Source organism: Corvus brachyrhynchos, unplaced genomic scaffold (genome assembly GCF_000691975.1).
Source record: "Corvus brachyrhynchos isolate BGI_N302 unplaced genomic scaffold, ASM69197v1 scaffold10, whole genome shotgun sequence".
Taxonomy (NCBI): Eukaryota; Metazoa; Chordata; class Aves; order Passeriformes; family Corvidae; genus Corvus; species Corvus brachyrhynchos.
In genome coordinates, this window is record NW_008236180.1 from 4723215 (window position 1) to 4747664 (window position 24450).

Below are 24450 nucleotides of genomic sequence, written 5' to 3' on the forward strand. Positions count from 1 at the left end.
CAGAGGGGACCCTGCTTAGCTGTTCAATTGCTGGAGTGCATTTGCCTGAATAGTTTTACACAGCTCTCTGCCACTCCTGCAGGTGAGTTCAGAGCCAGCCCAGCCTCCCCAGAGCTCTGTGTGGGCTCGTACCTCCTGAGGCTTCTCTCCACTGGCTGTGCTCCACTTGATCTGATAGACAACCACATCCGAGGCAGCGACAGCTTCCCACTGCAGGCGGAGGCTGCTCCCGGAGAGCTCGGTGACCTTCAGAGCGCGAGGAGCAGGGACCTTCACTGAGGGATGCACAAGGAAAGGAGCTGAAGTGCAGGCACAGACAGCACCATGTCAGAGCCAAGGTGGGGAGCAGATGGCTGGGGAGCACAACATCAACCAAGCAGATGCCTGAGACCAGCCTGTCTGTCGCTTCTTCAGACCCATATGACAACAGTCATCAGGACAGACAGGGGTAAATTATTTTTAAAGCTGTAATTAAGAAAGATTATCTCATTTACAGAGAGGACACATATCACACCAGTTTTGTAAAGGGAAGAAGGCTAGGAGGGCTCTCAAGGATGCAGATGTTAGGGATACATTATTCTTTTCTTAATTTGCTTCTTTTCTTGATCCCTTCCACCTCATTTTGAGCATAACACAGTTGGACATACTCCACACACAAAGAACAGCAGCCATCTGCACTCTGTGCAAGGGTTTTGGCCACGAGCTGCTGGGGCCAGTCTTCAAAACATCCCAGTTCAGATACCCACAAACCAACTTTGTCATCTCTTACTGAGACCAGAAGTATTTCCATTGCCTACTTACAGGTGGTGACATTGCCAGTAATTGGAAAGGAGTCCCCTTCATCGTATGTAGATCTGACACTGATGAAGTATTGGGTGAGGGAGGACAGAGGTCTCAGGACAGTGGATGTTGCAGTGCCAGGAACTTCCACCTGCAGTGGGGGAGTTGTGTGAGTATTCTATGAGGCAGGCTGAGACACTTGGGCTTGTTCAGCCTGAAGAAAAAGAGACACCTTATTGCAGCCTTTCAATATTTAAAGGGAGCTTATAAGAAAGATGGGAACAGAATTTTTTTGCAAGGCCTGTTGCTATAGGAAAAGGGGTCCTGACTTTAAACTAAAAGAGGTAGATTCAGATGAGATATAAGGAAAACTTTTTGACAACAAATGTGGTAAAACACTAACACAGGTTACCCAGAGATGTGGTGGATGCCCCATCCCTGAAAACATTCAAGGCCACGTTGGATGGGGATCTGAGCAGCCTGATCTAGTTGAGGATGTCCCTGCTCACTGCAGGGGAGTTGGACTAGATGGTTATGTATGTCCCTTCCAACCCAAACCATCCTATGGCTCTAGAGAGCACAGCTGCAGAGAGGTCAGCATTTGGTGATAATTGCAGCAAAAGTGCCCATTTCAGAGTTAACACACTGCCAGCACACAAGCTCTCCCTGAATCATGCAGCTGAAGGACAACAGGGCATTATCCAACTTCCCAAGCTCCTTTTCCTTCCCCCAGCCCCTGAGGACTCACCTCTCCAGCGTTGCCCCCTCTGCTAGAGACATAGGTGACGTGGTGAGCCCGCACGGCCGGGGCCGCGGCCTCCCAGCTGACCCGCACGGAAGCGTGGCTGAGCTCGGAGAAGCTCAGGTACCTGGGAGGACTCAAGGCCACTGCAACAACAGTTAGTGACAGCACTCTGAGCCTTCACAGGCTGCACAATGGCAATGCCACCCGCTGCCTCCTGCTGCCCTCAGATGATCCCACCTTGAACCAAGAGGCTCATTCAACTATGCAGGCAAATATTCTCTTTATTCACTACCACACACACATCTGGGAGCTTATGAAGGGCTGCCGCAGATTTAGGTGAGGATGAGCCAGATGATTGCTTTCTCCCACCCCAGACAACAAAGACTTCAAGGAACACCTAGTTCAGGAGTCCTTTATTACCAGGGGAGCATCACTCCTTTTTCACAGCTCACCATGCAATTAGACATCCCCTTGAGGACCAATACTTGCTTCAGATCCAGCAGGAAAGAGGCCAGATGCACAATATGGGAAGCACCTCATTTCACACGTCCCTCCTGCCTTAAGTGTTTAATAACAACTCAGTAAGGAGCAGCAGCACTTACAGGTGGTTTCCTGGATGCTGGCTGGATCACTGGCATCTTCCCCATACATGGCATACACTGCCACAGAGTACCCAGTGCTGGGGGACAGCCCCTCCAGCAGCACCTCGGGCTGGGTCACCTTCACCTGCCAACAGAGAGGGGGTTTAGGGTACCCTTCAGCTCTAGGGTACCTCCCAATGCACTTAAGAGAGCAGGACCTTACAGAGGCATGGGCCAAGGACCCTTTGGTTACACTTAGGGGTCCTCTCCAATCTAGAATGGTCTTAGAATCGTAGTATCACAGAATATCCTGAGTTGGAATGGACTCACAATGATCATCAGAATCCAAGTCCTGTTCCTGAACAGGAAAACCCTATGAATCCCACCGTGTCCCTGAGAGTGTTGTCCAAATTTTCTTTGAGTTCTGTCAGGCTGCTGCTGCTGTGACCATTCACAGCCTGTTCCCTTGCCCAGCCATCCTCTGGGTAGAACCTTTTCCTAACCTCCAACCTAAACCTGCCCCGACACAGCTCCAGCTGCTCCCTCGGGTCCTGTCGCTGGTCACACAGAGCACAGAGGGGAGCTGCCCCTCCACTTCCCCTCATGAGGAAGCTGCAGACCCCAATGATGTCTCCCCTCATTCTCCTCTTCTCCAGTCCCTTCCCCACCTGGGCAGGTGATCTCTGTCTCTCTTGCCCTTTGGGGATACACAGCACCTCCTCCTACCCTGCTCTGCAGAGCCCTGATTCTCTCACACCAAAACGCTGCTGCTCTGGGTTGGATCGGGGGGTATTCAAGAGCTGTGATCCCGCTTTTCTCAGACACACGGGAAGCTCTGGCAGGAGCGCTGCCAGCAGCCCCAGAGCAGCCGGGCTGCTGCCATCTGCTGCTAACACGGCACGGGCACCGCTCTGCTCCGCAGCCTGCTCGCTGCAGAAAGGCACCACGGGGACACTTAGGAGTCTGCACACACTGGAGCACAGTTTATAAAAAGCTGGGAACATTTTAATGCTGGTTTTGCAGACATCCCATCGGCCTGGAGCATTGCACTCTAACAGGGAGTAGGTCAGGTAACTGTGGAAATGTTTTAATATTCTGAAATACAAATTTGAGCGTCGGTCTTGCTTCAGATGTTCTGAATCTTATTAAAACCCCATGAGTATGCACTGAAAGCAGAGTATTAATTGATCTGTTTTGAAAACCATCCTGCAATTGCCTCTATTGCTGTGCATTCAGAGGGGCAATCTTAGTCAAAGAGGCAGTAAATGTTCCTCCCCACTCACTTTGTTTTTTTAAAATTCATATCCTCAGCCTACAGGTACTCTAGATAATGTGTTAAAATGCACAACGAAGCGTTCTTAGATGTTTTTAAGGATTTTCCATTCGTCAAGCATTGTTTCTTTCATCTGCAGTGTCATAGGTCTGTTTTCAGATGTCAGCAAAATCCGCCCTAACACATTTTCAGTTAACTTTTAAAGACACACACAGTCAAGATGTTTATGTACAGCCTCAAGGATACAACAATTACACTTGGGGCTGCAAGGATGTGAGTTCAGTGCCTGGGTTTCCAGGGCCCCAGGAGGCAGTCAGATCTCTCCCATGCCTTGATTTCCCACATGAAACCCTCACAGTTATAAATCACTTTGAGACAAACCATAAAAAAGAATCTTTTATGAAAGCTGTTTCTGGCAATAATTCTGATAGATTTTTTTTCTTTGACCACATGATACCAATTGCCAAATCTTAGAGCTAGCACTAAACTCAGCCCAGACAGAGAAAAAACAGTATTATCATTATTGTCACAAACTCTACCTCTGTTGTATAGTCCTCTGCTCCATCAGGGGCTGCAGAGCAGAGCACCAGGTAGTGCGTGGCTCCCTGGGCTGCTTTCCAGCTCAGCCTCAGACTGTTGTGGCTCAGCTCAGAGACGCGCAGGGAACGAGGGGAAGACAAAGGCACTAAAGAGAAAAATAAGGCACAAAGGTACCTTCAGTGTATGAGGTCTGCAACAACTCAAAACCCAGGGGACACCTGGCTTTACAGCAGCTACTGCACGCTGGCAGGCACCCACCCCACATCTAACACAGTCTCTACTTTACAGAGAGTTTAATTCACTCAGCGCCATGGATAAAAAACCAGCGAGGAGTTGCAATATATTTCTAGCAGGGTGTGTTACTGCCACATTCTGCTTTGTAGAATGACACAGGTGGAAAGGATCCCTGGAGGTCTCTGGCCCAACCTGCTGCTCAAAGCACAGGTTGCTCAGGATCTCGCCTGGTTGAGTTCTGAGCACCTCCGCAGATAAAGAGAGCTGTAGATAGCCCGAACTTGAGGGGTGAGGAAATGTACAATGGCATTCTCCAGTCTGAGGTGGTCAGAGATCGAGCTCTGCTCGCCTTTCCTCAGCACCCCTCAGCACAATTCTCTCTACTCACGACCTACGTGTGGAGGTGACGCCTCTCAGCCCGTCCCCCACCGCGGTGTCGTACACAGGGATCACCGACACCAGGTACTCCGTGTGCGAGGTCAGGTTGGACAGCTGCAGAGAGGACTCTGCTCCCTCTAAAACCACCTGCAAGCACAAAGGGAGGGCTGTCAGGGCAGGGAGGTGCTACTGCCCTTCAGCAATGGAACGGCTGAACTGGCCATCCCTGGCCAGTGTGGCTTCTCCGTGGCAGATCTGTGCCCAGAAACATGAAGCCCAGTTGCCCTCTCTCTGCACTTTGTGATAGCTAGCATCTCCCCAAAGCAGAGAGGTGAGAGGCAAAAAGGATTCCTGTCCTCTAAACCTGGGATCTCTGCAAACACTGAGCACAGGACTCTAGCCATGTTCTCACTGAAATCAATGGAAATTCGTCCACGATTTGGATTTGCTTCTTTAAATCATATCCATCCCAGATATCCTTGGCTCTCTGCACCTGAGAGTCCTCTCCAAGTCAAAACACATTATTTAGGGAGGGGATAACACTGGCTAAGAGAAAAATCAGAGTCTTCTATCTTATCACCCTATTACCTCTTCACATTTACACTCATGGTGCATTTAATTTCATCTCTGGCTTAACTGATACCCCATTGCCATCCTCTTTTTGTCCACCCAAGCCTCCTTAAACTGCCAGCCACCATCTGGAAGCTGTGGCAGTCTCAGGTGTCCAGGGAAAGGTCTCTCACCTCTTTGGGTGTCCCACCCTTGGATGGATAATACACAACCCGGTATTTCTTTGGTGGTCTCAGAGGAGGGCTCCAGGCCAAGTGCATGCTCTTGGAGGTCACAGCAGATATTTTCAGGTCAGTTGGGCTGATCTGGGGACCCGTGTTGGCAGGGTTATCTTTCACAGCGCTGCCTAGGAATTAAAACCACAGTTATTTTCTTATATTCACACTTCTCATGCCAAATGTACTTTCCAGCTCATAAACATGAGTGACATTTTTCAAACCAAGTTGCAGTCTCCTTCCCTATAGAGTATAGAAACTGTTCCAGACTGCTCTGAAATAAATATTTTAAAACTGGCTGTACAGAGAACATAAATACTCCATAGAGAACAGGCTGTGTATTTTGCTGGGTGCTGCAAATAATTCTTCAACACAAGTCTGCGTTCCTTAATCTCAAAAATTTGCCAAAATTAACAAGCAAAAATTACTTTGGTTTCTTTTTGGACAAGCCCATTTTTCTTCAGCCTAACCTTCACCTTTGTAAAATGTCTAATTATGCCAAATACAAATCAGTAAGAATAAATGAATTTATTAATATGAATCTCCAGAGCATTAAATGAAAGTATGCTTGAAATTTAGACTTTCCCATTCTGCTTAGGTCAATCTTAGAGCAGAAAGAGGTGGAAATATGTACACAATATTTCTCTTGAGGATCTAAGTTAACATCTGGAGTGGTTCTTCATGCTCTTCATCATGCAAGCTGTTCCCAGCAAAGGAAAGAAATGGCTGCTTGATTTTAACTTGTTGGAGATCCAATATTAAAAGTTTTGTGGAGAAAAAACTAATATGTTTAGGTGCTTTATTATTTCCTCACCCTACCTCCACATTTACTCCATAGACTTTCCCTAGTATATTTTCCTATTAGTTCTCCTGCTTTTTCTGCCTCGTTGGAAGAAACTCGGAAAAGAAGATGGTTACAACACATTTATCACACCATATATAAAGGAAGAGGGAAAGGAAGTTCCTTTTCCATATAGTGGTTATTATTGTCTTGAGGGGATTTTATCCACCAAGAAGAAGCAGCAGGAAGCTCTCACCAAGGAGGTCCCACATCACCTGTGGTTTCCTTGTGGCTCCTCTCCTTGATCCTGGTGCACAGGACCCGTGTGAGTTTGCTGACCAGGGAGCTGAGCAGGGGGAAGTCCAGCACGTTGTACACGGTGAGCTCCAGCGGCTCCGAGGCCACTTGCCTCAGCTCCGCCTCGTCCGCGTTCTTCACCCCTGCGACCAGAGAACGAGGCTGAGAACCTCCCCAGACAGGAGCAGAGGGACTCCCCAGAGGTGGGTTTACCATCACCCTGCTCTCCAAGAACAGCCTCCCAGTTGTCCCAGTGGCAGAGTGGTGTCTTAGTGGCCCTGAGCTTTCCTGCAGCAACCACCTCAGCCCAGCCTGGGAAGAGCTTTCAGCTCAGAAGGCCTTTAGCAACCTGGAGACAGTCTGGTGAATCCTCCTTCTGTCCTCCTGCCTCCTCACCACTTGCAGGCTTTGCTATCAGGAAGGGAGGTATTTTTCAACCTGAGAGGCTGTTGGCATAAACGGATGAGGGACTGAATGAACAAACAACCATTTTATATTTAGGAGGCGCTAGCACTCCCCACAGAGAGCCTGTTGTTCATCAGAACATCACTCTGCATCCCACAGAGTCAGGGACGAGCAAAAAGCAGCCCATTTGTATAACAGAACTTCTCCATCACAGAGCATCCCCATCCTTCAGCTCCTCATCCTCATTAACTCTCTGCAGACCAAGCTCCACAGTACAACTCATTTTGCTTCCCAGAGCTAGGTTCAGGGTTCCCTACCACTGTCCAAGGACAGGTTCCCTACCACTGTCCAAGGAGGCTCAGCAGCTCTCCTCACTCCATAAAAGCCACTTACCCACATAACCCTATGCAATAAACGCTCGCTTGCATGTTCCCAACACAGCTTAGCGCAAACTTTTGGAGACTGCAATTTCAGGAGAGTTTTTATGTAACTTTATTGCTCATGTATCAGTCTCTAGCAGACCTTGTGGTCATCAAGACCGGAGCTGCTCAAGGCCATTTTGTGTCTTGGTGTTGCTGCTGGACAGTGAAGAGCAGATAATGCTGTTATTTAGAGAAATGGGAAGTTGTGAGAGGCAGTAATAATACAGGAGGTCTCCTGCCATCCCCAATACAACATCTCTTGCCTAATTCCACAGCTGAGAATATTGTTCTCATGGCACAGGTCCCTGAGGCTCCCAAAGGTCTTTAGATGGGAGGTGTGACATCTCCCATGTGAATGCTTTTCCTAAAAAAAAAAATATTATTTGAAAACACTGCCTGTGCTGAATAAATGAGTTAATTTTCATCTTAGCCTCAATGTAATGAGGTCTCATCCACTACCTCAGTTTTACAGCCTTAGGATCCTTCTTTCAAAGTTGAGGGAACATAATCTTCAATTTAAAGATGACCAAAAATAGGTTGGCTTTGTCCTACAGATTATCAATGGCTGTGATCTTACCGATGGCAAATATCTCTATGCCCAGGTTTTTCAAGGTCTGAGCAGCCAGGTTGGCATCATCCTGGGATTTCCCATCAGTCAGGAGGATTACCAACTTCTCAGCCTCCAGCCGGGCACCAGCATCTGGTTTCAGATTCTGCTCCAGGACGTGGGTCAGTGCTAGACCTGGGGAGGAGCAGAGATGGAGGATGTGCCACAGCCCTCCGAACAACCCCAATGCCTTTACTCTTTTTTCTGCTCCCCAGCAGCCACAGCCCCACAGAGCACATTTTCCCATGGGAACAGCTTCCCCCACTGTCGCTGCAAGGGCTGTTTAGAGCCCTGTAAGGAGTTACCTGTAAAGGTGTTGCCACCCTTGTACCGCAAATTCCTCACGGCCTCCAGCACCTGTTCCCTCGTGGAGTAAGCGCTCAGATCCCACTCCGTGCGGGGGTCACTGCTGTACTGGGACAGCCCTGGGAAAAACAGGAGCTATGGGCATCCAGCCAGCCCAGGTGAGCTGCAGGAGACCCACTCTGGGAGCCGGTCTCAGGATTGCCAGGAAGGATGACACAAAATAATGAAAGGGACTGAGGGTGAGTAGATGAGGCTTCTAACTCCACTTCTCTGTGTGGTTCTGAGAAAATGGCATGAAGCTGAGTCAGGGGAGGTTTAGGTTGGACATTAGGAAAAGGTTCTTCCCCCAGAGGGTGGTTGGGCACTGAACAGGCTCCCCAGGGCAGTGGTCACAGTCCCAGGCCTCACAGAGCTCCAGGAGCATTTGGACAATGCTCTCAGGCCCAGGGTGGGATTCTCAGGGTGTTCTGTGCAGGGCCAGGACTTGGACCCGATGATCCTTGTGCGTCCCTTCCAACTCAGGATATTCCCTGATTTTATGGTCCTGCCATGCAGGCGGCAAAGCGATGCCTCAGACCCCACGGGGTACAGGGGTACACACCCCTCTCATGATCATCTCATGATGATCAGAGGTGTTTGATAAGGTGTCAAAGTTAATCAGGGTCAAACAATCAGTTTCAAGGGCTGAGAGAGATTTACATCATCCTATTTCATGTACAGCCCGGCTGTCAGTAGCATTCAGAGCTGGAAGCAGCCCCATTCCAAGCTGAATTCACAGCAGCCCCAGTGTGGCACTGCCACTGCACACAGTGCATTGGTGGCTGAGCACCTCGTCACAGATGGTAGCAAATCCCAAAAGTATCTCAGCATCACCACCCAAGCTGGTGCTGCCCAAAGACAGCACTTCTGTTCACTGTGCAGATATTTTTCACAGCCACTAGAGGCCAGAGCTTGCTACCAGATGGGAAAAGCTTCCAAGAGCAGCTCTAGGACTGCATCCTAAAGGAATAAGAGCTCCCAAGAGGAGCACATAGCAAGAGACCAAGGCCCCTTCAAACATCAACATCCTAAGGTCAGGAAACAGGAGCATGTCCTACCTACTCTTATCTTGTCTTCTGCAATACTGAATGGGGAAATCAGATTGCTCAGGAACTCCTTAATGAGCTTGAAATTGTTGCGTCCGATGCTCCAGGACCCATCCACAAGCAGGACGATATCAGTCATTGCAGGTGTGTCACACTGAAACTGGGAGCCTGCAGGGGAAAGGTTTGATACTGAGAGAACCAATTGTAAGGAGGAAACCCGCTTCAGTTTTAAGCTAAAAAGCGAATCTGCTGTGCAGGGCCTTGTCTGGATGGTGGAATAGACCATCTGCCAGTCTGGCACATGCCAGCATCTCGTGAAAACCACAGAGCCAAGCATAACCCATGTCAGTACCAAGAAACGGAGTGGTGTGGAGCTGCACCTCTGCAAAGAAGGGGTTAATGCTCTCCAGAAGCGTGTGCTAACCCAAGCACTGCCCTCTGCAAGCTGTCAGCTCCATTCCATCTCAGCCCCAGCCCAGTGCTTCCTTTTATCTAGCCTAAGTCTCCAAGAATTGCAGGTGATTGCTTAATTCCATTCCATCACGAGATCCCCTGTGGGCTACAATTATTTCATGGCTTTATATTAAATCCAATCTCCCCGTAAAAACCTGCTGGCACCATGGATACTCCAGCCCTGCCTTCGTCCCCACGCCAGGCCTTCAGCTTAGCAGAGGATAAGATACAGCATGTTGCTAATTGAATGCATCTTCCTGGAGTATTTCTCAGATTTTGCATCTTTGGTGGAGGGGAAACAGATTATCCCATTAAGATTTATCAGGCTCCAAAGGGGCCTGTCTCTCATCACAGACACAGATTCTCTGGCCCATCCCATTCACACCATTTCAGCCAAGCTGGGAGCCATCTCAGTCTCAACTGAATCTGAAGGATCCTCATGGATCAGTTATCTGTGAAACACGAAGAACAAGCCCAGAAGGAGGAGCAGGCTGGGTAACAAACATCCCTGGTGTTTGGAAAGGAAACACCTTGGAAAGGTCCATGGCTGGGGGTGCTCTGCTGAAGAACACAAATGCTTACACGAATCTGCCAGAAGCAGGGGGAGATGACAACATTGAAGAGAGAATAGTGCCAAATCAATTAAAATCAATAAATTAAATCATCTGGAAGGAATTTTTGGCCTAACTCCAGCTTTCCTTAGAATTCATGTTGTTCTACAGAACTCCAAATTTCTCCAGTGAGCTCTGACAGCTCCCAAAGCATGACCTAGTGATTGGAAGCACAACCAGCAGCACTGTACTCTGGGGGGGCAGAGGGTGGGGTGGAAAGCTTGAATTCAGTGTGTGTTAGGGAAAAGAGCAGGGAAGAAGGAGCAAGACATGTTTGAACCCCTTCTCACCTCGCCTCAGTGAATCCTTTGGGGGTTTTTCTTTTCCTGGAGACTCTCGCTCTGCGTTTTCAGGAGTATGCGGGGATGATTTTGGGGTTATTGATGTTGTTTCTGTCACGCTGGCCTCCACACTCGGCTGGTTTCTTGTCGTTTCTCCGGAGCTCTTTGGCTGAATCCCCTTCTGCCTTTTCTTTTCAGCTCTGTCCTTTGCTGTGCTCCAAATAGAAAAATTCCATTGTCCCTAACTGTGTTATCCCCATGGAACCCCACTTCTCAGCTGATTTGAGCCACACTTGACACAGGTGTAAGGACCTCAGAGAGGGTAAAATTCCTACAGATTTATGCAAATAAGTGCATAGACTGACACCACCTTCATTCACACCTCTCTGAGAGGGCTGCACGTGTGCTCAGGAGTTAACGTTAGTAACGGATCACATCAGCAAGTTTGTCCCTCCCATTATCCTTGATGATGAAAAACAATGAATGTTTGTAAAATATAAACCAGGGAAAACATCCCAAGGGACTTCATACCAGTTGCTCTCCAGAGCTCAGCAATCTGTGGCTCACAAACACCCAAGACTTTTTGGATAATGGCCATGATGGATCTTTCTTCCATCAGCAGGTGTAATTCCCTTTTGAGCTCGTGGAAACATGAGACTCTGTAGTTACATACAGTCCTCAGCCAGGGAGGTTGAGGAAATCCTTCTTGTAGAGCACCGGCAGCCAGCCTTGGAACACAGAGCTTAGGGGGAAAAGCACCATTAGCCGCAGTGTTTAGGGAGCAGCTTGTTCTCCAAGGATCCACATTCAGTTGAAGGATAAGTTTGCATCTGCTGAATTTGGACACTTGGATGTGCATTGTCAGCTTGGCTGGAATGAGGGGCAAATATTTTTAAGTGTTTTACTGTGTTCCTGTAGCTAAGAATTGTATGCAAAGGATGAGACCAGGCTAGCAAGTTTCACTGACAGAATATATCTGATGAAGGAAGGTTGCAGGGAGAAAGTGGGAACGGTTTTAAGGACAGCTGTGTGCTCCAGCCATGGCAGCACGGCACAGTCCGTGGCTCAAAATCAATCCCGTATGACTCCAGAATGGTGACAGCACCCACCTGTCTGGGACAGAGCAGTGTTCAGGGGTGGTGGGGTGGCCTCTGCCACCCAACTGTGCTCAGCTGCCGAGCTCCCCGAGGAGGTGAGGTTCTTTCCTGATGCAGCTCCTGCATTCCTTCGGTTATTTCTAGTCTGGGATGCATTTTTGAGTTCCTCTACTGTAGGAAGACCAAAAACAGAGAAATTGCCCATCTAGAGAGGCCTGTGAGCCACAGTCCCTCCCTCATCCCCTGAATCTTCCCGATCTCCCTTTCCAGCCTTCCAACCAAAACAGTACCAGGCTCTGTGATTGCCAAAGAGTCTGCAGGGTGTGTGCCAGAGGATGAGCTCTGTGCAGCCACATCCCCAGGAGCCTCAGGAGCTCTGAGTGGTAAAATTTAGCCCTCTCCACTTACTCACAAATTTCCTCTTGGCAAACAGGGCTTCCTGGGAGCCGTTGAGCACATAGACCTGCAGGGTGTATTCCTTGGTGGGGCTCAGCCCTCCCACCGTGGCTTTGGGAGTCTTGGTTTTCAGCATGACTTCTTGCTCCGAGTCCCCTGAGGTGGGATGAAACCACAGTTCAGAGCCTGTCAGAGCTTAAAGTTAAGCTGACAGTAGCAAAAGCAGCACCGAAATGCAGGGAATGTCTGCCTAGGGACCGCAGTTAGCTCCTATTTATTCTTTAAATTTTGAGGAGCTCCGATTTTTACTCTTTTTCTCAATGTAGAGTGGAGAAGATAGAGGTGGGGTTTTTAAAGTCCCTGATATGTGCCCAAATTAGGAAATTACTTCCCACCCAGTATTAGTGCAACTCTCACCAGCTTCCCAAGGAGCTGTTGAGTAAAAAGCTGGTGTTCAGAGTGTAAAGACTGGCAACTGCTGAATGAAGACACCCAACTGATTGAGGTTATATGTGACAAAATGAGGAAGTGACTCGATGTCTCTGGAGGTTACCACTGGCACTTGGGACTCATCTTACTTATCCCAGCTGTGCTGTCTCTGCCCCATCTCTGTGCAAGGGCAGCTGCTGCCTGCAGGAGACAGCTCATTTCTGGGGCTGGCACTGCCTCCAGACCCCTCCACAGCCATGTCCCAGGCTGTTGGACCCTGTTCTGGAATGCCTTGACCAGCCAAGAACTGGGCACTTCTGTGTTGGCAGGGCAGCGAGCAGATAGAGTGAGGCAGCGATTGCTCCAGAGACAGGCACAGCAGCTCCCTAAACCCCTCTGACCAGGAAAGGTCTGCAAGCTTGAAATTATGGAGATGGATCTGTTTCTGACCCAGCCGTCCCTGTGCCCCTGCCTAAGGCTGGAAACTCCCCAGCCTAAGAGGGAAAGCCTCAGGCATGTGCTAAGAGGCCGGTGGGGATTCCCTGCATTCCCGGGATGCTCATCAATCTCTGCTGAGCTGAGGCTCAGGGGAGGAGCAGGGCAGGGAAGGAATGGGAAACCTCCTGCTCCAGCTTGGGAAACAGGTGGGGGCTGAGCTAAAAGCGGGCAGATGATCACAGGAGCTGCCGCCCGCACTCCTGCCCGGCAGCTCCCTTTTCCGGCTCACTGGGAAAGCGGCAGCGACTGGAAACCGAATGCCAGGCCTCGACTAAGGATGCCTGCAGTCCCTCCTCCCCACTACGGGACATCGTGTCCTTCCAACACCACCAGGTTCAACATCTGAAGTCAGGGAGTAGGGGTAGGGAGCAAGAGGGATGAGTCTCCCCACACAAATAGGGTCGAAGTCTTCCCATTCCATGTCCCTGCAGGTGGTGGGAGAGCTGGGAGCTCCCATAGAAGAACCAGGCAATGAACCTTTTTCATATTTGTCTCACAGAGTCCTAAAGAGCAGCATTTCTGGCTAAACCTTTCCCCTGGGATGAACAGAGCTGAATTTCATCTCTTTCCTGTGAATGAGTGATAAAGGGACTGTGCCTGCACTGAGTGGCACTACAGACTGCTCCCACTGTGGCCAGAAAGGCTCCTTGTCCATACTGCATGTCCAGCCCAGTGAAATAAACACCTGGAACCAGAACAGGATAAGTCCCTCTGCCTTGTCTCTATTCCCTTAAGGTCTAAATAATGCTCATACTTAGGTCCTGTTGGCCACCAGATGAAAGGTGGAGCTCAGTCCCTCCCTCTCACACAAATCTCTGCTGGGTCTGATGTCCAGGGTGTCAGCACATACCTGCCATGGGCTTTACCCGAACTTTGTAGCCACTGATGTTCCCTTCAGTCTCTTTCCACTTCATCTGGAGCCTGTCTTCTGAGAGGACAGTGAGTTTCAGCCGGCCTGACCCTGGGGAGGAGGAGATATGTCCGTGCTGTTACGGTGCAATTCCTCCCACAAAACCTATGTGTGCTGTCTCCTCTAAGGACGCAGGAACAGCTGCAGTACAAAGGGAACCTTCACCATCCCAGGCAAGTCCTCAGCATCCCCTGGGGTTGCACGGCAGCTCCTGCAGTCCCCTTGCACCTCTGCAGGCCTGGAGCCTCGCATGCAAAGAGCAGTTTCTCAGGTGCTCATTTTACACCCCTGCAGAAAGGTAAAGCAGCCTCCCACAGAGGTGAGGGCTTTCTCTGCACCCTTCATGTCTTGAAGGGCTCTTCCAGGAGCTTTCATGCTGAATGTTTTTGTACAGCAAGAGTGTTCAGTGCAAACGTGAAATGGGAGGGCAGCAAACACGTAAATGGGCTCAGCAAGGCTCTTCAATAGGCTTGGGCTGCTGAGAAATACAGAAATTCCCCAGGTGATGGATCCCACACTTCTGCAAAGATCATTTCAGAGGCAGCTCCAAGGACCAACTGGGTTTAGAAAGAACAGAAAGAAAAAAAAAAAAGGAAAGAAAAACCTGATAAAGTGTAAATAACAGCTCCTGGCAGGACCATAACTCATGGGCACCAGCTTCTATCAGTTTGCTGCAGGGAGCTGCAAACTAAATGACAAATCCTGAGGAAAAAAATAGTATCAGACAAGGAGGTAAAGAGAAGAAAGAGCACATTCCCTTATCATCTCCAGATTTCACAGCTATCTATTAACCCCAGCTAGAGGTTGGAGCTCATGTGTCACTCCTTGAATCCATGATTCCTGTCGTACAAATGTCACCATATGAAACTTTTTCACTTGGCTGGATGCAGGATGGCAACTCAGCAGATTTCTCTCCCTTCCTTCTGACACCATGCCCAGAGCTGCCTTTCCAGCAGGATGCCCTAATTTGCAGTGAGTGAGCACACTATAAACATCTGCACCCAAGTGTTCCCCTCACTTGCAGCTGTTAGCAATCTTTTTTCCTTTACAATTACTCACAAAAAAAAAAAAAAAAGCTTAGGCTGACCTGGAGTTTCTGGTCAGTGCTGCCAAACTGCCACCCAGGGCTCCTCAAGTCCCTGCTCTGGTCTTGCATGATGCCCAGACACCTCCTGACATCCCTGCCATGATGTCACCACCCAGGAAAGCAGTGAGAGCTGGCAGTGAGGTCTTGCTTGCCTCAGCTCAACATCTGTGCCTTAACCTTTCCTTGCAGAGACTTCCTGCAGGCTGCTCAACAAGCAGACAACTATTTGGGGAAACAAAGGGCAGATTCACATCTCACCCCAGGCAAATCTGAAGAGGAAGAAAGAAAACAGGGGAAAGAGGGGTGAAGGGCAAAAAGCAAATCCCAAAATCATGCCTAAGAGAAATGGTCGAAGATCATGAAACAATGAGGGGAATTCAGAGTTAGATTAAACATGGAGTTTTCTTCTTTTGGCCAAGTGTGGTCCAGCTCCTTGGGCATCACTCTAGGAGCCCAGAAGCTAAAAAGACAAGAATGTCCCCAGACATACCAGAAAGGACATCATCCTCTAAAGCACCATTATGTGCTGGATGCAAATGATCCCCAGTGCCATGAAAGCTCCACTGTTTCCTTGCCCTTCGTTAGATGTGCACTATTCGATGCTGTAACCTTGCTCTCCAGCTGACAGGGAGTTAAGACCAGGCTTAAGTGCAGCAGTGTGGAAGATACACAACAGGGAGACACATCTGTCCCACCCCTGCAGTGCCATCACCTTCTAGAAACCTTTGTGCTCTTCCACACAACGTTCAAGCATAACATTAAGGTGGTTCTTCCACATCAGAAAGGCTGTGCTGAGGTGCTGTAGGTAATTTCTGGTCCCTCTGGGGAGCAGGATGATACAGGAGGAATCACCTCCTGCTTTCTCACCCAGATGTTGCACCACATCTCATCATATACACCCAAAGCAGCAGGAAGGTGCCGTGACTAAAGAAGTAACACCCTTTTTCTTCCTATTTCTCAGGCTCCCACTGATCACATAACCCCCTCATTGCTTGCACAGGCTGAAATGCATCCCTGGTGCAAGGGAGTGGCTGGACTGCTGCCAGAGATGAGGACATGCCTGGCAGAGTGAGGAGGGATAGAGAGCCTCTCCCCAGATGGGCCCCCTGATCCCTCATCTCTCTTCATGCATGGGAAAGGCTGTTTGGAGCTTCACCAACAGACACCAGAGCACAGCAGCCCCCTGAAATCCAGCCTGCCTTTGGGAATGTCCCTCACAGTGGTGCCACTGCCAACGGGAAGGGCTGGGTTATCCCAGGGGACAGACAAGGGAACAGCCCCACAAGGGCAGGCAGGCTCCTTACCTTGGCCCACTCGTCCCCAGACATGGCTCATCACAGGTAGGCAGGCAAGGAAGAACCAAGTGTGAATCAGCATTGTGACCAGGACCTACAAGAGGGCAAATGTCAGGAGGGAGAAGTAAAAGTTATATTTCATCACATCTAAATCCAGTTTTTTGCAGCTCTCAGTTAAGCCACCACAACCTGGGATCTGCAGCTCAAGGTATCATTGATGGCACTGAAAGGGTGGGTGGAGAAGAACACACAGATTTTCCTGCAATTCCTACATATTATTTTATCTTTTTGGTTCTCCAATACAGCTGTTCAGTGCCTTGGACTAAACTGTGTTTCTAAACCTGGTGGGGAACACTCCTCTCAGCCTGCTTGGGGCTGGGGCTGGGCACTGCTCTCTGGGCAGGACAATCTCAGCAGTGGAACTCAAAGCCATGGGTTCTGCTCTGATCTGGAAATGAGCAACACTGGCAAATGATTGGACAGACAGATTCCAGAATAACTTCTGGTTTAAATTGTACAGAAGTAATTATTTCTGATTATCATGACCAAGATCATTACAGGTGTACAGACAGCACGTTTCTCATGTCCCTGCCATGCATACACCGATCTTAAGATGAAAAGCATCAAGAGGAACAGCCAGGCTCCTCAAACCACTGATTTAATGACCTCAGTTGCTGTGATAAAGCAATTTTGTAGCAGGAGGGATCCACAGACCCGGTGGAGTTTGTATGTGAACAGTTTAAAAAGAAAGGGTTTATTTCTTACTTCATTCCTAAGAAGTTGCATTCAGGACTTGCTGGAACAGTTTTGCTTTAACTGAACGGACTGAAAGCAGTGGCAGTTACAGGGTTAGCCATAGCAGAGGATAAATGTGACTCAGAAATAACCTCTGCAGCGCGGCCAAAGCTGACTGACCGAGGATAGCCAGCCTCAGCCCACAGACCTTAAGCACCTGCAGCTGGCTTTGCTGGCCTGAATTTCAGTGCTCTTCAGTTTGGGTGAGGAATTTCACGTCAGCAGAAAGTCACCCTGATGGAAACAGTGCCATCCCCTCATGTGGGTCTCAACAAACTGGGTTTTAAGCGCACATTGTTGGCCTTTTGTCATCTCTGTGCTACACATTTCAGCCTCACTGCTTCTGGCAGAACCAGCCCTGCCTCCTGCAGTGACATTTCACTTCTATTCACTTCGATGGACAGGTATGCAGAGGCTCCTGGCAAATGCCTGTTTCCCTTCAAAAACAGCAGCTTTGTAGCAATTTCAAGGAAAAATAAATATGCACGAGTGACCCAGGCATGATCTGTTTAAATCAGATCTAAATTGCTGGAAGAATGAACGGAAAAACATGCAAGTTGTAACAGGGAGTTGTTAACCACCCTTCCCTGTCTGTGATTTTTTTTTTTTTTTGATTGAAGATGAACCGAACAACTGCAGTGTAACTGAAGCCTTTAGCCATGGGAAGCACTTGCTTTATATTTCCAGCTAATAAAATGAGGTCATTGTTTATAAAAAACAGCAAACATTTTACAGGTGGGTTTCAGGGCTCTGACTGTCACCTCCAGGGAAGCAGAGCCTGCCCTGGCTGCAGAGGTGCATGTTCCAAACAGCAGCAAAAAGTCGGCATTTTTCAGATTCCTTGAACTAAGAAACAGAGTGGCAGAGAGCAGGGGGAAGGTTCTGGCTTCTCTGAAAACACCTCTTACAGAACTTTCCATTCTCCTGATTTGCTTTAACTAGGCATAAGGATTATTCTCTTTCAGAAGTGGAAAAGAATTAATTTAGAGTTCTGGAAGTTGTGAAAGGAAGAATTACGGAAGAACTGATCTGTTCAGGTGAGAAGAAAAGCAATAGATCATGTCAAATAGGCCACGATGGTAACTGAGTGTGGGAAGGCAGGCAGGAGGGATCTTCTGAGACTCACAAACAACAACAACAGGTTAAATAGCAGTGCAGGGCAGGAAAGCTTGGACGTCAGGAAAACCTCAAATAGCAGAAGGTTCTGATTGCAAAATTCTTGTCTGATACCTCACAGAGGAGCTTTGTAAAGCTTACTATAAAGATTACAGAAACAGCAAAACAAAGGGATTTTTCAGCAACAGAATATTCTGGGGTTTCCCTTTTCAATCTCTCTCCCTTTATTTTCCTCTGGATTAGCCTCAGCTGAACACATGAACATGTTAAGTGTGAAATTTAAGTTATACCCATTCCGTATTCCAGAAAAAAACCAGTCTGGGTTTTCCCCCATTCCGTACTCCAGGGAAAATCCAGTCCGGGTTTTCACAAGAGTCCATTCCGTACTCCAGGAAAATCCAGTCCGGGTTTTCCCCCCATTCCACACTCCAGGAAAAGTCCAGTCCGGGTTTTTTCCCCATTCCGTACTCCAGGAAATATCCAGTCCGGGTTTTTCCCCAGCCTGCATCCCGGATGGAATTGTCCCGTTTTTTTCATGGCTCCCCGTGTCCGGCAGGAGCCGGGGTGTGCTGAGCTGCACCCTCCACCCCACACTGCAGCACTGGAACTTTCTCCAAGAAAATTCAGTGGTGCCATCCTGAGAGAAAACACAACCCAGCAACAAACAGAGCAACACCTCACTTTTAATGTAGCAAATATACGGTACCTTTGAATTACAAGGTCACTTTCCCATGGAATTACTAGCAAAAATATCCACAAAAAGTTCAAATAAATAAGAACACATGAATACCAACATCAAAAGCTGGGCTGCAAATCCTCAGTTAATCAAATTCAGTCCTTCCAGTGTGGTCTGTTTATTTTTCAGATGAAAAACCACTAATGCAATGGGAGCAACAAAGGCTCAATATCTTTAAAATAAGGCAAAAAATTAATATATTCTAGGCAATTTCATACTGTAGAAATTTAAGTATAATATCAGTTCCAAAAAAAGCACATACTGGCTGAAAAAACTGTCAAAATTCTCTCAGAATTCTGACAAGATCCTGTAAATAGCAAATACAAGGTAACAGTTACCTCAAACAACAATGAATGAAACACAGAAAGGACATGAACAGTGACGGGATTAGGGCAGATTTCAGCAGTCTGGAGTCAAACAGGACAGTTTAGCCCAATGAAACCAGCACAAGCCTCCTCACAGCATTATTCTGCTGTATCCAACTGAAAACACGGTGGGAGCCGGTGCAGGGCAGGTAAAACTTTAACTGCCCTCAGTATGAGATGCAAGCAATGGAGAAAAAAGGAACATGTCAAGAGAAAAACAGTATTGCTTTAGATTTCTTCATGTGATGCACTAAAAATACATTAGCATTATTAAGGAAAACAGTTTATACATATTGGAGTAAATTCTGTTTCTTCACATCTTCTAACAAGGTCATTTCACTGAATTCACTTTTGCCATTTTGTAATGCCACCAAAGTGCTCTTGATTTCCTTGAAATTTCTGTGCAACTCTCCTGACAAACAGGATGCCAAGCTCCGGCAAAAGCACTGGTCTGTGTGTGATCTTTTCCCGTTAACCAGGGTTATATGGGATCTGAAGTCCAGAAAAATCAACTCCTCCTGCCTGCACCGATCTGGGCTTACTGCAGGCTCTGATTCAGGCAGGAGCTTCCACCCTGATGCATCAGTAAGGATCAGTTCAGTATTATCATAGAACCACAGGCTGGTTTGGGCTGGAAGGGACCTTAAAGCTCATCCCATTCCACCCCCTGCCACGGGCAGAGACACCTTCCCCCAGCCCCGTCCAACCTGGCCTTGGACACTTCCAGGGATGAGGCAGACGCAGCTTCTCTGGGCATCCTGTGCCAGGGCCTCCCCACCCTCACAGTAATCCTGGTTTTAACACAGATTGGGCACAGTTGGACCCCAGGGTGTGGATCTTTACTGTGATTTTAAAGCAAGAAACAGGGACTTCATCTCTTCTGCCTGCTCAGAGGAAAACCCATCGCCATTCTGCCTCTTCTCCAACATTCATTTTCCTGCCTGTAAATCAGGAATAACAAATGCACCTGTCTGAAGTGGTGGAAAACACATTTCTAGAGGAGCTCCCTCTCCACAACTCGCCTGCCACATGCCAAGCCCCCACCCCAGGACTCTGTGGTCCCTCCCCATCCATTTCTGCCATCAGTGGTGCCACCAGCCAGCCAGGCTGAGTGTGGACCCTGGGACTGAGGGGACCACAGTGACAGCAGCCTGCTGGCAGGCAGGGAGCCCGCAGCACGCTGATGCCTCTCCCCTGTTACTCACCCCCAGGGAAGGAATTTGGAGGCAGCAACATATGGAGCATGTGGTGAGTATTTCCAGGGCCTGGAAAATAAATGTGTGTCGGGAACACACCCCTTTCCACTTGCTCCAGCTGTGTGCTTGGAGGGGATTTGGAGGTTAAGGCAGTCAGAGATCCCCTTTTTTGTACAGGAAATCTTACATATTGTCACGTTAGTTAAAGGGAAAAAAATGCCTGCCACATATTTAAATCAGCACAACTAAAGGTGAGGATTTGGAGGCACTGTGAGTTATTTCCATCCTCCACAGCCACAGTTTGGGGACATTTCCTCATGCCAGAGGTCATCACTGTCTCTGCACAGAAGTGCTGGCAGAAGCAATGTCACCTCGTGTCCCGCTCCCTGCTGGACACATGAGCAGCACCAGGGGCAGCCCTGCAGAAGAGACAGGGACCTGCCCGAGGCAGCCAACTGCAGGGAATAAATCTGTTCCACATTCCCCGAGTGCTTTGCTGGTTAAAGGACCTAAAACGGACTAAAAGACCCCAATTCATCAACCCCTTTCTGTTCTCTCCTGGAAAGTTCCTCTATTTCAGTTCCACTATTGAACAAAAGGTCTCAAACATCACAGCACCAGACTCAAAACAGGTACAATTGCACTCCCAGGCTGAGCTTTTGCAGCTCCCCCAGCCTATCAGGCTGAACCCACCCACTCATCCAGGTGGGAAAATCCCACACTGGTAGCAAACCCTTCCAAGTACGCTCTGGCAGCAATATCCTGCAGTTTTGGACAATTAACCACAAAATAGAAGGCCAAAAAAAAAAAAAAAAAAAAAAAAAAATCAAACCAACAAAAAAAAGTGCATTCCTCACAGCCCCGAAAGAGTTGCCAAGGCAGTCCTGGCAGTATTTAGACTGACTGACTGTCAGGGAATGCGTCTTGAAGCCACTTCACCATAAGAGGATGGGACCTGTCACCCCTGCCCGGCGCTGCACCAATTCCAAGCTTCCCAGAGAGCAAAACGTTACAGAAATTCCCTGCTTGGGATACCCACACGTGCCCCAAAACAGCACAGCCCCTCCTCGGCATCGCTGCAAACCCAGCCCCGAAGGCGAACGCGGCACCGACCTCTCGGAGCGGCGCGGCTTCCCCTGGAGTCAGCCGGGACGGGCGGCGGGTCCGGCTACATTCTGGAGCTGTGGGACAAGCTGCCCTGGCGCCTCATCTGCTCCTCGGCGTGATTAAAGATTTCAATTCCCAGACGTCAGGAGGGATAAGGAAGGGGAGGGAGAACAGAGGGAGAGGGATGGGATTCCCCCACCTCCCTCTCCACATGCACGGCTTGGCCCCTTCCCGCGGCCAAATAAAGCATGAAAAGCAAGAGGCTGCTTCTATGGGCAGCAGTAAACAGCTTTTAGGGGCTTTGCTAATGAAATAAAATAAAATCTCTGCCTGGGAGGCTGCACGCTGATTTCCTAGAACGCAGCAACAAGTCCTGGCTTCTGCCCACCCTCAGACTCCCCGGGATGAAGTCAGTCCAGGCTCACTCACATCCCATTAAATAGTTTTGAGAGCCCAGCATGTGCACTGAAGGGGAGTTGTGTTTCGTTTGCTTAAGGAAATTAAGCACATCTGTAAGTTTTGCAGGGCCACAGGCTGAATCATGAACTGGAGCTCGATGGTGCTGCGGGCTCCCCAGCTGTAGGATCCAGCTCTGAGCTCCTCCGGGATGAGATCCTCAGCACCAGGAGCACCTGGGAGAGACACCCAGCTCCCTGCCAAAACTTATTTTGGACAGATTTGGTCCTCATTGCCAGGAGGGAATGACTGACAGTGACATTTCTCATTACAGACAGAGGCCAGATTTTCAGCTGCATCTGTAGGGACTGTCAGCATCAGTCTCCCCCTGCAACTGAGCGAAGTTTAAGATGCATTGCCATTCAGCAAAAAAAACAGGAAACAGGGACATCTTTGGAAGTTTCAAGTTAAATGGGAAAGAAAATATCACACTTTTCAAAGTATTTTGCACAATAAACAAACATTTGTTAGTTCTTTGCAGTTTTGTTTTATAATCTTGTAAGCACTTAAAAGCATCACAATATACAGACCAAAGAATAACACCAAAACGAAGCACTTAAATGATAGAATTACGGAAGGATTTGGTTTGGAAGGGACATAACTGAGCATATTATTCCACCCCCTGCCATGGGCAGGGACACCTTCCACTATCCCAGATTGCTCCAAGCCTCGTCTAACCCAGCCTTGAACACTTCCAGGGATGGGGCAGCCACAGCTTCCCTGAGCAAAAAGTGGGCAACAAATCTTAATAAAACAAAGCATAAAGCATTTGGTACCCCACGGAGAGAGGGTTGTCACTGCCCTATGCATAAATACCACAAATTACCTCTTCTGTAGTTCCTGTTGGGTTTCTGAGGTTGCTCAGAGCTGCTACAGTTTTCTTTAAAAGTAAGAGAGAAAGAAATGAGCACATACCTCCTGTGCTTTCAAGGAATTCAGATACAGAATTAAAAATTCCTGCTTTGACACAGAAAAATCTGGAGCTGTTCTCAGTGCTTGTGTTCATGGTGCTGTTTTCTGGCCTGCCTTTCCCAAGGTGCCCACACAATGCCTAAATCTTCTGGCTTTGACCTTAGTCCAAGCCAATCACCCTGGGTTAAACCTTTGGGCCATCACAGACACCCAAACTCTCCCTAAATAGAATTTAAAAAGCAAAAAGGCAGATGGAGTTTGCTTAACTCGTGCACTGAATGCTACAAATAACAACTGTGAGTTTATTGACAAACGGCTGAGGAGATGGTCTGGTTCCACTTAGGGGCTGGAAAGACCCCAATTAGCAATGCAAATGTCTTGCTTGGACCCTGTTCCAGGAATTCTGTGCTCCAAGTCGTCCCATTACCTCAGCACCAGCACTGGGGGAGCAGATATCCCTTTATACCAAGGGAAAAAAGGCAGCCAGCACTAAGGCAATACCTGATACACAGCTGACACCAGATTTTCCAAGCAAGTCAACCCCATCTTAACACAAATCAAAATTACTATTTGAGGCCTTTTTGGTTTTTTTTTTAAGGTTTGGTTTGTGACCAAAGGAGCTGCACTGAGGACCCTGCCCTAAGCAGGAGTGCTGGAGATCATCCTATCTATGCACAGCACTGCAGGCTAATCACAAACAGGATGCTCTGTGAACTGGAAAGAAGGAAACCTCCCTAGCTTCTTGTTATCACCTGTTTTTCTATATTTAGTTCACTTTCAGGGCAGTTTGCAAGGAATATTTTGCACTGACTGCAAATACAGCCATCTTGTAAGCAGCAAGGGACAGGGGGGTGAATTTTGGTGGCTTTCACTCATTTTTGTTCCTTCCCAGAGTCAAATTCAGACTAGGACACATTTCCTTTCGGGCACACTCTGGTTTTGGTCCCTGCTTTGCCTCGCTGCCTCCCATCACTAGGTTGGTAGCAGCCTATGATGTTTGGGATTTCTGCCTGCCTCCTTGCTGAGGCGAAGCTGATTAATGAAATCAAGCATTGTTAAGGGGTGGAGGCACAAAATGCACCATCATGGAAGTGTCGCCTTTTCAAGAAACAGCTGGGAACAGCGACTAGCCCTGGCTGTGAGTGTGGCTAAGCCATGAGAGTAGCAGGAGCCTCAGAATTTACAAGGAAACACACATTCCTGTATTCATTTCCTTATTTTCTTGACAGAGCCGGTGGCACAGCTTATGGGGCCATCTGGGGAGCACATTTGTGTTCTCGGAAGACTGCACAGACAGCTCAGGGCAGCTCAGACAGACTCACTTGGTTTAAACTTCTTGCTTACCAGCTTTGCCACCTGCCTCCCAGCTTGGCTGGTGAAAGGTGGGGTTCATTAAGTGCTGAATTCTCACAGTGGCTCCTTAAAAAGGAGCTGCAAGAGCTTAGACACTCTCAAGAGCAGGTAGAGACAAATATTTCAAGAGCATAAAAG

The 24450-nt window shown here is 48.4% G+C and overlaps 1 protein-coding gene across 1 annotated transcript in view; it reads right to left on the reverse strand.

The window, feature by feature from the left end:
* Positions 1-21965, reverse strand: part of COL20A1 (collagen type XX alpha 1 chain) — a 53494-nt gene extending 31529 nt beyond the window's left edge. Inside the window, exons 1-17 of the mRNA XM_017734122.1 lie at positions 21598-21965; positions 16286-16370; positions 13835-13945; positions 12070-12213; positions 11674-11832; positions 10574-10774; positions 9232-9387; positions 8134-8253; positions 7799-7963; positions 6373-6537; positions 5275-5447; positions 4549-4678; positions 3919-4064; positions 2128-2251; positions 1529-1668; positions 802-931; positions 133-275 (exon numbers count right to left, since the gene is read on the reverse strand). Of these exons, the coding sequence (XP_017589611.1) occupies positions 133-275; positions 802-931; positions 1529-1668; positions 2128-2251; positions 3919-4064; positions 4549-4678; positions 5275-5447; positions 6373-6537; positions 7799-7963; positions 8134-8253; positions 9232-9387; positions 10574-10774; positions 11674-11832; positions 12070-12213; positions 13835-13945; positions 16286-16358 (2280 nt within the window). The 5' untranslated portion in view covers positions 16359-16370; positions 21598-21965. The remainder of the gene's footprint in view (positions 1-132; positions 276-801; positions 932-1528; positions 1669-2127; positions 2252-3918; positions 4065-4548; positions 4679-5274; positions 5448-6372; positions 6538-7798; positions 7964-8133; positions 8254-9231; positions 9388-10573; positions 10775-11673; positions 11833-12069; positions 12214-13834; positions 13946-16285; positions 16371-21597) is intronic.
* Positions 21966-24450: the final 2485 nt, after the last annotated feature.